The sequence below is a fragment of the Danio rerio genome, chromosome 1 (genome assembly GCF_049306965.1).
Source record: "Danio rerio strain Tuebingen ecotype United States chromosome 1, GRCz12tu, whole genome shotgun sequence".
NCBI classification, from domain to species: Eukaryota; Metazoa; Chordata; class Actinopteri; order Cypriniformes; family Danionidae; genus Danio; species Danio rerio.
This window is the reverse complement of record NC_133176.1, coordinates 47,297,121-47,310,814: the sequence shown is the minus strand read 5'-3', so window position 1 is coordinate 47,310,814 and position 13,694 is coordinate 47,297,121. Positions and strand designations below refer to the sequence as shown.

Sequence of the window (13,694 nt, the reverse complement as noted above, 5' to 3'; positions counted from 1 at the left end):
TTAAAAGGTTAAATTAACTTTGAAATGACAATTCCTAAACAATCCCCATCATTCTCTCTCTCTTCTGGGATGGCGTGCCAAATGAAAGGTTACCATGGGCCAACATTGACCTACACTGTAAAACCCGAAAAGTTAGGGTAATTCAAACCATTTGAGGAACCCGATTGCAACAAACCATTTAAATACAAAAGCCAATCTTAATGAGTACTGTGAGCTTAATCCATTTGAGTAAACAAAGCAATCTGAGCCCAATAAAACCCAATAAATGAAGAGAGGTCAAACCAACTGAGTACTGTAAAACCCAATAAGTTAAGTCAACTCAACCCGTTTGAGGAAACCTTAACCTTAAAATGGTTTAAGTTACCTTAACATTTTGGGTTTTATCAGAGAAAGAAAGTGTTTTGAGTTAGATATAGGGTTTGAGCATACCTGGAATTGCTTAGGGCCTAAATCACCCCTGCCGAGGCCTTTAGGTGTACTTAAATAAAAATATAGATTTGCTCAGGATTGTTTGTAACATGTTTCATTAATCTTACAGCTGACCCACAAACTTGTAGATGTGAATTTGCTCACAGCTAACAGATGAAACAATAGCACCAGGAATTTGCATATCTACACAGACATACAATCAGCATAATTGAACATTGATGGGTTTAACTACAATTCAGGCATTGCCATCACAAAATATATTTGAATAAAAAAAAACTTACCTCAATCAGTCTCTAATATCTGCTGCATCTGCCACAGGTTTCTATTGTTTTCACTCTTGGGATAAAGATATGTGTGAAGTGGAGTGAATGGAGAGGGGAGCATTTGTGACATGAGTCAGTTGATTTGTAGTTCCTGTTGGAGAGATTAGAGGTGTTAACTGCTGTTCACAGTCTAAAAATGAAGAGGGTAGAAAGTATTAACAGTGCTTTTAATAATACATAGAATGAAAATAAAAGTTCATGTTGGAACCTTTTCAATAGACCCTTTTTCGCATGATGTCACACGGTGTCTGGTTTCTCTCCACACAGTGTATCGTTACTTCCACCTACACAGAACTCCCCATAAAGAACTCACCTAGTCAGCTGTATATTTACTACAGATATGGTTAGACTGTGACTGTTTTCTGTTGTCTACATTCAAGGTAAGACATCTGACATTTAAAAAAAATCTACAGATCATTCAGATTTCAGCTTGAACCAGAAAATGGGACTTTAAACAGAGTGTATTGCTTTGCGTGGCTGTCTTTACTGCAAATGAAGTTGGTTTGCATTTGTCAAATAAAGAGTTTAGATGTTTAAATGGGTGCTGAACATTGTTTTTATGTCAATTTATTTATTTACTTTAATATTTTTAATATTTTTTACACTTTCATATTATTTATATTCAGTACAGTTCTCTGACATTTTTTCTATTTAGATATTTTATTCATGAGCATAAAACACTTATGTCTATTTAATATTAAAATTAACTGTTTTGTGTGACTCTTAATAATCAAACAAATTCATTGTAAAAATGTACAATTGCAAAAAAAAAAACAACAACAACAACAACAAGACATTTTAATTCAGCATTATTAGATTTTGACATCCCATGTAACATTATTAATTAAAAGGTAGTGAAGATATCAAATTAAATCCACCCAGTAGGTGGCGACAGGACAGTGTCTTAATTCATTCAAACGGAGAAACACTAACTGATCAGTAAATAATAAATGAATAAACTAATTGCACTTATAGACATACTTAACAGGAAATAGGAGAAGATTTAATAAAGAATTTTACTCAAGTTGGAACATTTACATATAACAGATAATCTAAATTGATATTCACAGAAGCATCAAAGTAAAAATAAATCAATTATTGAGGAAGCTAACTTAATTATTAAGTAAAAATGTTGTACTTTCCTCAATAAACAATAGCTTATTCCTATTATTAATAACTTAAGCAATCAATTTCAAACCCAGAAAGCAGTTCAGTATTGAAGGAGAAACATTTGGACACATGCCCAACACTGTCTCACAACATGCCATATTAATATTTTCATTTCTAAATTTTCCAGAGAAGTCTCTGTTATGGGAAAATTGCAATGTGCGTGCTAACGTTAATTAAATGCACTATACACTTTTATCAAATATTCAAATGAAGGATTAATATAATGTGCTTATCTTCTCCCTTCTGACTGCTCATGATATGGCCGTACCCTTGAGTGTCAGACTCTGGGTTGTCAAAATAAATTTTAATTTTCGGAATGTGTGCATGAGCTTTTAGAAGAGCATCCTGTTTATTTCACACCATAAAAGAAGGAACTTCTCTTTTTATTTTGCCTTCTCTGTCTGATTGTGACAAGAGGTCCATGTACATGCATTAAAGATAAAGCAAGCTTGCTAAGCATTATCTCTGCAGCCTTCTGAGTTTTTCTTTGCACCGCAGATTTTTCCACAACATCTCCCATTTGTTCAAAGGTAATCCGGAACTAAAAATACACTGCGTTGCAGGAAGCTATCCCAGATAGCTCTTGGACTGTGTTATATACATTAAATAATAAAAATAACTAAACTAAAATATTTCTTATTTAAAAAACGACTGATTAACATTTATTTACAATAATTTAGTCACTTTCAATGGGCCTAAATGCCATGATGACTCCCCTCAGCAGTACACAAGACAGTGCAAGCAGTGCTTCATGTTTTCTAAAACCAGTCAGTTTTATGTTAATGAATAAGAAAAATGTAAGTCAATATTGCATGATAAATTGCTTAAAACTGCAACCAGTTCAGTTGAATACACTTTTAAACCATTGTTATGCTATAGTCGAAATCTACCATTGTGACTCTGTAGCCTGCAATGTTTACATTTATTCACAGCGAATGTGAATGGTGGTGGTGACAACTAGGTCTAATACGATTAGTTTCTAATTTCTACAATCTAAAATTAGGTAAGTAAAAGTAACTATCATATTTTGAGTGAAATTAAGCATAGAAAGCCCCTGTAGAAAACACAATTGTATTTTTTTTTGTGAGCGGTCCCTTTAAGGTTGTCCTTAATTTCGATCCGTATGACTGCCTCTGGAAGTACTTCCGGTTTGTCTCCAGCTCTGCAGAACAAGGGAATGTTTTGGCTCGGCACGGATTCACAGCGTCTCCTTTATGTTATATAGTCTAAATATGAAATTAATGAGAGTAAAAAAACGGTAGTTACAGTTAACTAGTAATATCACAAAACCATCGCTGGCGTTTGCTCGCAAATATATGGAGTGCAAATCTGACAAAAATATAAGATGCTTCATTAGAAACAGCTGCACACCAACACTATGCTAATATCACTCGCTGGATGAAGCTAGTTTGTTTATGAAGGAAAGTAGTTCGGATATCTTAGGCTAGTTAAAGGCTTTTCACCCATTCATACATACTCTTCACGATGTCGGACGTCGTACACTCGTTTCAGTCCCAGCTGTCCGGGGTCATGGAGACCGTGTTCAAAGCTGCCATATTTGAGATCACCCGGCTGGTGGAGGACAGTTTCGTGAAGGAGGTGTCCCGCAGCCGAGAGCAGGTGGAGACCCTGAAGAAGAGGCTGCAGTGGAGCGAGTCCAAGCGGAAGAAACAAGAGACGAGTGTTCGGAGACTGAGGTGTGTGCAGTGCGACAAATCCCGAGTACGGGACGAGGAAAGACGAGAGAAGGCGACACAGTCAGGTTTGTTTACCATTAGGCATTAAGTTACCGTTATAAAATTCTGACGGTATGATAACCTTGGATATAAATATCACGGTATTGAGATTACTGCAAAAAAAAAAAAAAAAAAAAAAAAAAAAAAAATATATATATATATATATATATATATATATATATATATATATATATATATATATATATATGTGTGTGTGTGTGTGTATATGTGTATATATACATATAAATATAAATATCACGGTATTGAGATTACTGCCAAAAAAAAAAAAAATATATATATATATATATATATATATATATATATATATATATATATATATATATATATATATATATATTTATATATATATTTATTTTTAAAGGTATAGCAATTTTTTTTGTTATAGTTTTTAAACCTTGACTTTTCCACACTGCGGTACACCTTGAACACAGTTATCGTCCCATGCCTGTTTACCATAATAATTCACCACAAGCATAATTCTCAATCAGGGGTGCGTTTCCCGAACAACGACGTAACTCGCGGCTGACCTATCATAGTACAGGGAAAAGTACCTTTTTGGAAAAGAACGATGTAGTGATGAGTGTTTCCCAAAATCGTAGTTTTTCCGTCACAGATCCATCATTTGAACCACGTTAATTAAAACGTAAAACGCCAATAATGATGCTATAAACTGGGTGGTAACAACTTCTTTAAAGATGAACCCCATCATTTCTTTGATCAGCGGTGTTGTCGCGCGTACTGAAAGGGTGGTGAGGGTGGTGGTGGTGGGGGGGGGGGGGGGGGGGGGGGGGGTCGCGGGGGCACTTTTGATAGTTTTGGAAGGGCACTTTCTGTTCATGACTAAAAAGGGCATGTGCACTGCACAGGTTGAGCCCTATGTGTGCACGTGCCTGGTTCTAGCCAACAGGCCCGTGTCGTATACAGTACAGATACTTAATAAATAACCTACTATAAATTAAAAGCATTAACATATGCCATGTTTTTTTTTTATTTATTTTTTTATATGCTTTGGAGGCGTAACATAAATTCCACTTCTAAATATTAGGTCACCTATAGCTTTCGCCATGAGCCACGGCTGTGTTCAAAATGACGTCAATGTTTTCAAAGTGCACTACCAAAGCAATGAGATTGTTAACATGAAGAACGCTAAAACTGAACTGTAAAAATACTTTGAATGCAAATTATTCATAAAAAAAATCATAATTCCCTATCATAATTCCTTGAAATTATAATTCCCTATCAGGTTTGTTCGCAGTAATAATTTCCAATATCTCAATTTTTCCTAATTGTCCATTTGAGAAAATAAAGTTGGGTTATGTTTTGTGTTTGTTTTTGCTATAATGTTATTTTCGCGGTCGGATTGACCCATTTTATAATCAGAAAGAAAACTGCTACATTAAAAAGTAATTTAGCTTAAATCACAATTTGCAAAAGAAAAAAGTAAAACAAATAATCAAGTCAGGTAAAAACAGCAGATCTTTATCTATCTATCTATCTATCTATCTATCTATCTATCTATCTATCTATCTATCTATCCATCCATCCATCCATCCATCCATCCATCCATCCATCCATCCATCCATCCATCCATCCATCCATCCATCCATCCATCCATCCATCCATCCATCCATCCATCCATCCATCTATCTATCTATATATATATATATATATACACACACACACACACACACACACACAGCTACTATATTGTACTATTTTTGAACTGTATATTTTTTTCAACACAAGGTGTTGTGAATATTATAAAAAGTATTATACATATTTTTCCTAAAATTTCAGAAATTATAAAATTGAAACTCATATTATATTGTATTGCATTATAATAGAGGTACTTAAAAAAGCAAACTACTTCCCTATGTATGTTTAAAGATAATTAAAGGACTGTGTGTTCAGTGCCCTCACAGTTGCATTCACCCTTGACCTCATGTAGAAAACGAACGCAGTCTCAAACAGGAGCACGTTCCAGATGGGAAATGGGAAAGCTGTGAGTTGGAGACCAACACGCTTATAGGAAAGGCGAGATCAGAAGACCAAAGCACATCCACCAACACAACAGAGGTGAGTAGACTGATGGTAAAGCACCTTTTTCTGATCAGCAAAGCTGGTTCTTTAATGAGCAATAACTCTTCAGCACTTGCTTTCAAGTGGAGCAGCATTTAATACACGGAGTTGTAGTTCACTGACAAGCTACGCAAAACTGTGTTCGAAATTGTAGATGATCTAATCAGATGATACTGAAATCAACATAATTGGTCTGTTATAATGACAGCGGTTTGTGCAGCTGTTGCAAATATGTCCCTGTGAAAATTACCTTGTATAATAACTTTTTTAATCCAAACTTGCTTCATGACTTTAGCCCAAAGTTTGAAAAAATAAATCCATGAAATGATGTGTGTTTATTAGTCACGGTAAATCAATGAAAGCAGTTTAATCTTGTTTATCCAGTAACTGCTTTCGGGAATTTTGGATTTTTTGTTTACACAACTGTGCATTCCTGACAAGATGTGCATGACAATTGAATCTTTGCATAGTCACTTTGGTGATTTAATTCTAATTAATTGCTATCTTCCTGTGGCAAATGTATAATTATTAATAAAATTAAAAGTTGGGATGGGTACCGAAACGCTGTACTTTATCGGTATTGGTGCTACATTATAAAAGACCATAGTATCGATAAGCTCTGGTGTTTACGGTTCTGCCATTGGTACTGGAGAATTATTGCTGAATAAACATTACTTACAGTAGCATAATTTAACTGACCAACCTTTTCTAATTTGCGATATTTAATATTCGTCTGCACAGTTGGCAATCTCACATGAGAAATGCTTGTGTTTCCAGCGAACACATCAAGTATAAAAGTCTTCACAGTTATCAGTTTTTGCACACGCACACACATAGCTTGCGACACAGACTGGTGCTCGCACAGCTCGTAAGCTTGCGGAGTGAACCAAATGAGTTGTATTTCCCGAGTGGACAGTGACAATGCCTGTTGCAACAAACGCAACAAGTTGTTTTCCTTTATAAGTGGAAACGCAAGCAGTCTGGCTAGGTGAAAGTATCTTTCAAAACTGCATTAACTGCAATGCAAAGTTTTGACTGCCTAGCTACTAATGGTAGCTTTACATCATCCACATCGTTATGCCAGCAGTCAATCACCTAAATTAGTATAACATTAATAATTAAAAAAACACACATTGGATAACAATGAAACAGTTTTTTTTGCAGTAGCCTAAATAAGTCTTAAACATTAAAAATGCTTTTACATCAGCTGTACTTAAAAATATAGCCTATGAATAGCCTAATAAACAATGCTTATTAAGAAATTATAAAAAAACAGCTTATTTTTCTATTGTAAGATGCCCCAAAACTGTATTAAAAACACAGTTAACTCTCAATACCCTGTTAACTCATTTATGTGGATGTGTTAATAAAAAATCATAACCATTATCTCATTTAACTGCATTTTGCAACTCAAAGAGGGTATTTTCAACTGCAGGGAGCACAATAAACCTAGAAAAATCCCAACTTCTGCCAGAAAAGGCAAACATGTTGATTCTTCTCTAGAAGAATGGTCATTTTCCTTCAAACCATTGTACATTCTTTTACAGGAAATGTTTTTATTTTATTTTATTTGTTTTACAATTATTAGTTTTGTTTAATTTTACATTAAAATGTGATAATAAAACAAAGTTGTTAATTCTGTTCAATTAGTTTTTTTTCCATAAAAAACACTACAAAAAGTACTGTTAAGAGAACCGTTAAAGTACAGAACCGATAAGTGGTATCGATGAAACTAGTAATACCGTTAAAACCTTAACAATACCCATCCCTAGTTAAGTCATCTGTTTTTTAAATCTGTGTTGTTATTGTTATGGTAAACATTGCATTCATGCATGTGTATTATTTGTTACAAATCTTGTAAATCTTTTAATCAAAATGTCGTAATTTAATCTTCGATAGCTTTTCCAGTCGTACAGTCTACCCTTTTACCTACCCTTCTATTACAGTTTGTTGCATGCTTGAATTAAGAGCTCCCTCAGTCCCACTGACAACCAGTGCATTGGAGCAAGTTTGTAGACAGTTGAAGCTTGACATGCTTCTGTATCTTTGGCCCTGTTTACATTGCCAGTTAAATGTGACCCAATTCAGATTTTTTTGCTCATATGTGGCAGAAATCGGATCTGTTCTATGACCGCGTAAAGGCACAAAAAAAAACATGCATTCGCATATACAGAGATCGTTTACAGGCCTCCATCATATGTGGAAATAAGTCAGATATAAATCAGATATGTGACAATGTGATGATCGTGTAAACAGGCAGATCGGATTTATTGGGCATTCCGTTTTGTACGTCATTAAACTTGCGACAATGTGGTACTTCTTTGCGGTTTAGAAGGAAGAAGAAAGAGCATGTGTGGAGACACCGATGCGGTAAGCAACAACAGAGGAAACATAGAGGAGGAAAGGGGTCAGTCGCCAGTATTTGCTCCCACCAGATCTGAGATCTCAAGGCTGATTTATACTTCTGCGTCAAACGCCGGCGTATGCTACGGCGCTGACGCATAGCCCTTCGCCGTGGCCATCGGCGTCACTGACGTGCACCTCTCAAAAAATGTAACTACACGTTGCAACAACGTGTAGTGCAAGCTCTATGATTGGTCGGCTTGGTAGCGCTGACGAGTCTGGGCGGGACCGAGAGCCGCGCGAATGGCGCGAGCGATTGTTTACAAGTGTGGAGTCCCGTGAAGGAGCTCCGGATAGAAAGTTTTGTTTTGTGTTTACCTCATAGTTAAAGTTGTTGCACGTCCACCGGTTCCTGCCTCCAAAATGAGCGAGTTTGAGTCACTTGTACAACCAGGAAGTGTTCAGGAAAAGTAAAACAGAAGCGACGAAACTCGACACAGAGGAACATTTACACCTCACTGCCAACTAGCGTTTTGGAAGTGTTAATGCAGACCAACAGAGGCAGCGCGCAGAAGTATAAATGCACAGCTACGCGCGTTGCATGCGCCGTGAGTTACGCCGGTCACCTGACGCAGAAGTATAAACCAGGCTTCACTCGTACCCATAAATTCCTCTGATTGCTGGAGGGCACCACAAGTAAACTATAGGCGCAAGCTGCCATGATGGCTCTTTCCCTCCTCCACTTTAAAATTATTTTAAAGTTGGCCGAACATCGCATATTTCGCAGAGTATTGGATAATAGGAACCATTTTTTATTATTTTTGTCTGTTTTTCTTTTAATCAAACAATTATTTGTATTAGTTATGTAAGGGTCATATATTAACTGAAGTTCTAATGTTGTGGGTGAGTGCTGTGCATACTAATTAGCATTTTTACAGAAGTAGATAGATGCGGGTCCAAAATTAAATTCAGCTCTGCAGAAACTTCCTGTCTGAAGAGAGGTGTTAAAACTGAACACAGAACACAGAAAGATGTATACTTTGTTGTTGGGCAGAGAAAGAGGAAGTATGTCGAAGGGGCGGCCAATGGAGGACTGAACAATGACTGACAAGTGACGTTACACCAAAACTCCACCTGTTAAGATTGGTTGTGTATATATGGTGAAGTCAGGAAACGTATGTTAGTTGCGAACCTCTTGAATGTAATTCTTGTATTGCATTGGGGTAACGTAACCCAGAGCTCTGTCATCGAATTATTCATTTGTATCCAATAAATTGTTACGATTTTTGACACTGAAGAAAAACCTCTCCAGACCTTTTCTCTTGAACACGCATGGAATAGAGATAGATATTCCAACAAGAGCTAAAAGCAAGACAATTTCTTCAATTTCTGGCTAGTGTGGCGCAGATGCTAAAATCCGCCTTTATGTATGCGCAACATCATAAATTGTATTGCAAGTCACGATAAAAAAAAAACATGTAAATGAACAGGAAAAATATTCAGACATGAGCAACCAATCGGAATTGAGCAAACTTTGAGACTTTAATATTGTGCACACTTGTGTCTTCTTTTTGTAGCCTGCTGGTACAGAGGACAAGAAACTGGACTGTGTGTTAAAAGAGGAGACTCTTTATGTGACTAGCGCTAATCAGGAGCTTCATGATGGGTGGACTCTGGATACCGCAGGTATAATTTAAATCTGATTCAACAGGGGGATATATGAAGAACACAGAAACTAGATTGCTGTACTTAGCGAAAATATCCCTAACCACTGTAGTGGTTTTCTTGGTTTTTCTCTTACTCAATCAAACTCAGTCTGGAGGTTATGAATATCAGAAGAATATACTTTATTGTCGACAACAAAGGAGAATTTCTCAGACAGAGATGCTACTGGGGGTCTCCTGAAAGTTCTCCTTTGTTGTCGACAATAAAGTATATTCTTCTGATATTCATAACCTCCAGACTGAGTTTGATTGAGTAAGAGAAAAACCAAGAAAACCACTACACCACTTCTGCTAGTTTGTTGTGAATAAGAAATTGCAAGGAGGTGCACTAAAATAAAACTGTGCCCTCTATTCAGTATTCAATTCAAACTGGAAATGTCACAATAATGAAGTAAACTCAATGACAACTTATCATTTTATGGCAATATAATCTCAATCTCTTTGAATTAATACATAGAAATTCCTACAAATAAACCCCTTCAAAACTATCTGAATGCATTAGAATATGTGTTTTTGTTCTCCTCCAGCAGCTGAGACATCAGATTTCTCCGCTCATACTTACAGTGAGCAGGAGCTCCAGCAGATTCAAGATGAATGGAGCTCTGGACTTGACCAGAGCGTAAACGGTGAAGCATATCCAGGAATCGCAGACGTCCAGGGCCTGCCATACCGAACGCGATACGATGCAGAAGAGCTGGTGAGCTACAGCGTGCACGAGCTGGACATGGGAGACCTGGACGGCCTCAGAGAAACAGTTCAAAATGACCTGAGCATAGGCGAGGACGATGCCAGATCTTCCATCAAGAGAAGAAACGCAGGAACTTTACCTGCACAGGTCAACCAAGAAGCAAAAGACATGGACAGAGACATGCACTGTTTACTTATAAACGCCGATGGCCACTTGCAAGACATGAGCGTCCCGGCTGAAGATCACAGTGGGGTTGCAGGAAGCACAGGACATAGAGGACACCAACTATACAGTAAAGACACTGATACTAGTGCAGTTTATAAGGGACATCCAGTGAATCAGTCTCTGAAGCCTAACATTGGACAAGCATTAGCAGCCAACAAGCCCTTAACCAAGCGAGCGCACACTTGTAACCATTGTGGGAAGAATTTCACTCAGGCTTGCAACCTGAAAGTCCACCAGCGTGTCCATGAGCGGGAAGGCCTCCAATTGTGCAGCGACTGCGGAAAGGGCTTTACGTCCTTCAGCGATCTGCGCAAACACAGATGCAGCCAAACTGGAGACAAACCCTATGCTTGCACGCTATGTGGGAATAAATTCAGCCGACTGTGGAATCTGAAGCTGCATCAGCGGATTCACACGCAGGAGAAACCACACAAGTGCACCATGTGTAGTAAGAGCTTTACACGGGCGGACATCTTGAAAGTCCATAAGCGTACGCACACAGGAGAAAGACCGTACTGCTGTGTTATATGCGGACTGAGCTTCAAACGACTGGACCATCTGAGATCACATCAGCGCAAACATGCTGACATGAATAGTCAGTGACAACTTCGCAATTGTAGAGGTATTTCGAAGGTTATGAATCCTGACTGGACCTAAGATAACAAGCATAACTGTTCTACTATAAAACTTCCCATTTAAGTTACATCATCTTCATATTATGTGTTTTTTTTTTTAAAGTCCAAGCGTAAATCAATACTCTAATATTTACTCACCCTTTTGTCATAAAACCTGCACAACTTTCATTTTTTCCTGAGCATCTTCCACTTTTTCAACATGCTTTTTGTGTTTAGCAGGTCATGAGGGGGAGTAAATGATGCCGTTTCAGGGCCTTTATGAATAATGTGATCAATTTGGCATCGGATGAAAATCTTAATATTGATATTTGATACAAATTGGTAAGACATTGCTTATCACTGTCTTGCTCTGTCGATTTATTAACGTTTATTTAAAAAAAAAAAAGCTAGCAAATGAGCATATTTCTTAAAATGTGTAATGTGTGTGTCCGTTCATTTAAGTTCTGTGATTAAATGATCAAATGTAACATTTTTACTTTGAGCATTATTAAATCCTCTGTTTATTTCATGTACTCATTGTTTATTTACCTTCTTTACAGTCCTTCTGAATGAAATGATGTACATACAAGCTGATCATGAGGCCATAACAGGAAGTCAGAGCGGCTGACTGACAGTTTATTTATAGGTACTTCAGAGCTGTTTGTTTACTCAAATGACCTTATAAGTATATCAGAATCAAGCATTTAAAACACAAACATACATGAAGAATAATGGTTTAAGTACTGTAACCTAGTATAGAAGTATAGACCATTTTGCGGGATGTAAACAAAAATGGTCCCAACGTATTTCCTATTTTACATTTCTAATTTCTATAACTTCAGAGAATCCAGAAAGTGTGACATATTGATAAATAATGTCATGATTGATGTTCTAACATTAGGTTATGATTGAATTGCCTTTTGTGACAGTTCTGAAATAGTTTGATAAGCAGGAAATGTTCATGGGCCAATAACATGACCACATTGAAATGGTCTATATATATATATATATATATATATATATATATATATATATATATATATATATATATATATATATATATATATATATACACACATACATACACACACACACACAAACTACCTGGCAAAAATTTGTTGCCTATTGATGTTTAGGAACAACAAATAATAACTTGACTTCTAGTTGATCACTTGGCATCAGAAGTGGCTTATATGAAAGGCAAAGGCCTCTAGATTACGCTTATTTTACCAAAATAAATTATGATCATGTCTTGCTTTTTAATTATTCAATTAGGACAGTAAGGTCTGACCTTGCTTAGACAAGTCTTGTCAGTTAACAGAAATAATGTACAGTATAGAATATAAAGTCATGATGCAGTGGAAAAAGAATGAATATTGTGTATGACTCCCATGAGCTTGGAGGACTGCATCCATACATCTCTGCAATGACTCAACTTTTAAATTAAGTCATCTGGAATGGCAAAGAAAGCGTTCTTGAAGCAATCCCAGAGTTCATCAAGATTATTTAGATTAATCTTCAATACCTCCTCTATCTTTTCCCAGACATGCTCATTTATGTTTATATCTGGTGACTGGGCTGGTCAATCCTGGAGCACCTTGACCTTCTTTGCTTTCAGGAACTTTTATGTGGAGGCTGAAGTATTGAAGAATTTGCCCTCTGCTGTGGTTTGTAATGTGATGGGCAGCACAAATGTCTTGATACCTCAGGCTGTTGATGTTGCCATCCACTCTGCATTTCTGTGTGAATCTTGGGTCCATGCAGGTTCCAATAGGTCTTCTGCAGTATTTGCGATGATTGGAATGCAGTTCAACAGATGATGTATGTATATATTTGTGTGTTACCTAAACCAATATCTTTAATGTATTTCACGTATGCATTCTCAATCTTACTGGAGCAAGTGCTAATTTATTGTCACTAAAGTGTTTTATATATTTTATGAATTGCCTAGCAGTTTTAATTTAACTGATTGGATTTATTATTATGTATATAAATGTGCTAATCGTTTATCTTAAGATGCATTCACCTTATTGGTACTTGCAGATAACTGCATTTATGCATAACCGTCAAATATACAACATAGTGTTTGTTAAAACTGTAATCCACATTGGTGAACTTTTTCTACGCAATTTTACTGCATAAATCTAAATGTATGCCTAAATTTATTATTTTTATTCCAGATTTAGTAGTTTAGACTAAGAGAAATACTGGGAAATGTCTCTAGACTGATGGCATTTCGTGCCGTTCAGCCTTATGCTGCGTTCACACCAGATGCTGAAGAAGCATCAAGTGCAAGTGATTTACATGTTAAATCAATGCAAAGACACAAATAGACTTCCTGC

General features: G+C 36.6%; 1 protein-coding gene across 2 annotated transcripts; it reads left to right on the top strand.

The window, feature by feature from the left end:
* The first annotated feature begins 3,040 nt into the window (after positions 1 to 3,040).
* Positions 3,041 to 11,885, top strand: si:ch73-109d9.2. 2 transcript variants are annotated; one of them, NM_001244778.1, is made up of 4 exons: positions 3,041 to 3,684; positions 5,628 to 5,755; positions 9,679 to 9,787; positions 10,353 to 11,885. In NM_001244778.1, exons 1-4 carry the CDS (start codon positions 3,408 to 3,410, stop codon positions 11,339 to 11,341), a joined length of 1,503 nt encoding a protein of 500 aa, NP_001231707.1. In that variant the 5' UTR covers positions 3,041 to 3,407; the 3' UTR covers positions 11,342 to 11,885. The 2 variants fall into 2 exon arrangements, with proteins under 2 accessions (NP_001231707.1, XP_005160128.1); XM_005160071.4 differs by having other exon boundaries at positions 3,081 to 3,684; positions 10,356 to 11,885.
* The last annotated feature ends 1,809 nt before the right edge of the window (positions 11,886 to 13,694 follow it).

Excerpts from the sequence above, each read along its gene's own strand:
- si:ch73-109d9.2 (NM_001244778.1), top strand. The coding sequence starts at position 3,408 with ATGTCGGACGTCGTACACTCGTTTCAGTCCCAGCTGTCCGGGGTCATG. Across the intron at positions 3,685-5,627 it reads AGAGAAGGCGACACAGTCAG|AAAACGAACGCAGTCTCAAA; the intron begins GTTTGTTTACCA and ends GACCTCATGTAG. Across the intron at positions 5,756-9,678 it reads CATCCACCAACACAACAGAG|CCTGCTGGTACAGAGGACAA; the intron begins GTGAGTAGACTG and ends TTCTTTTTGTAG.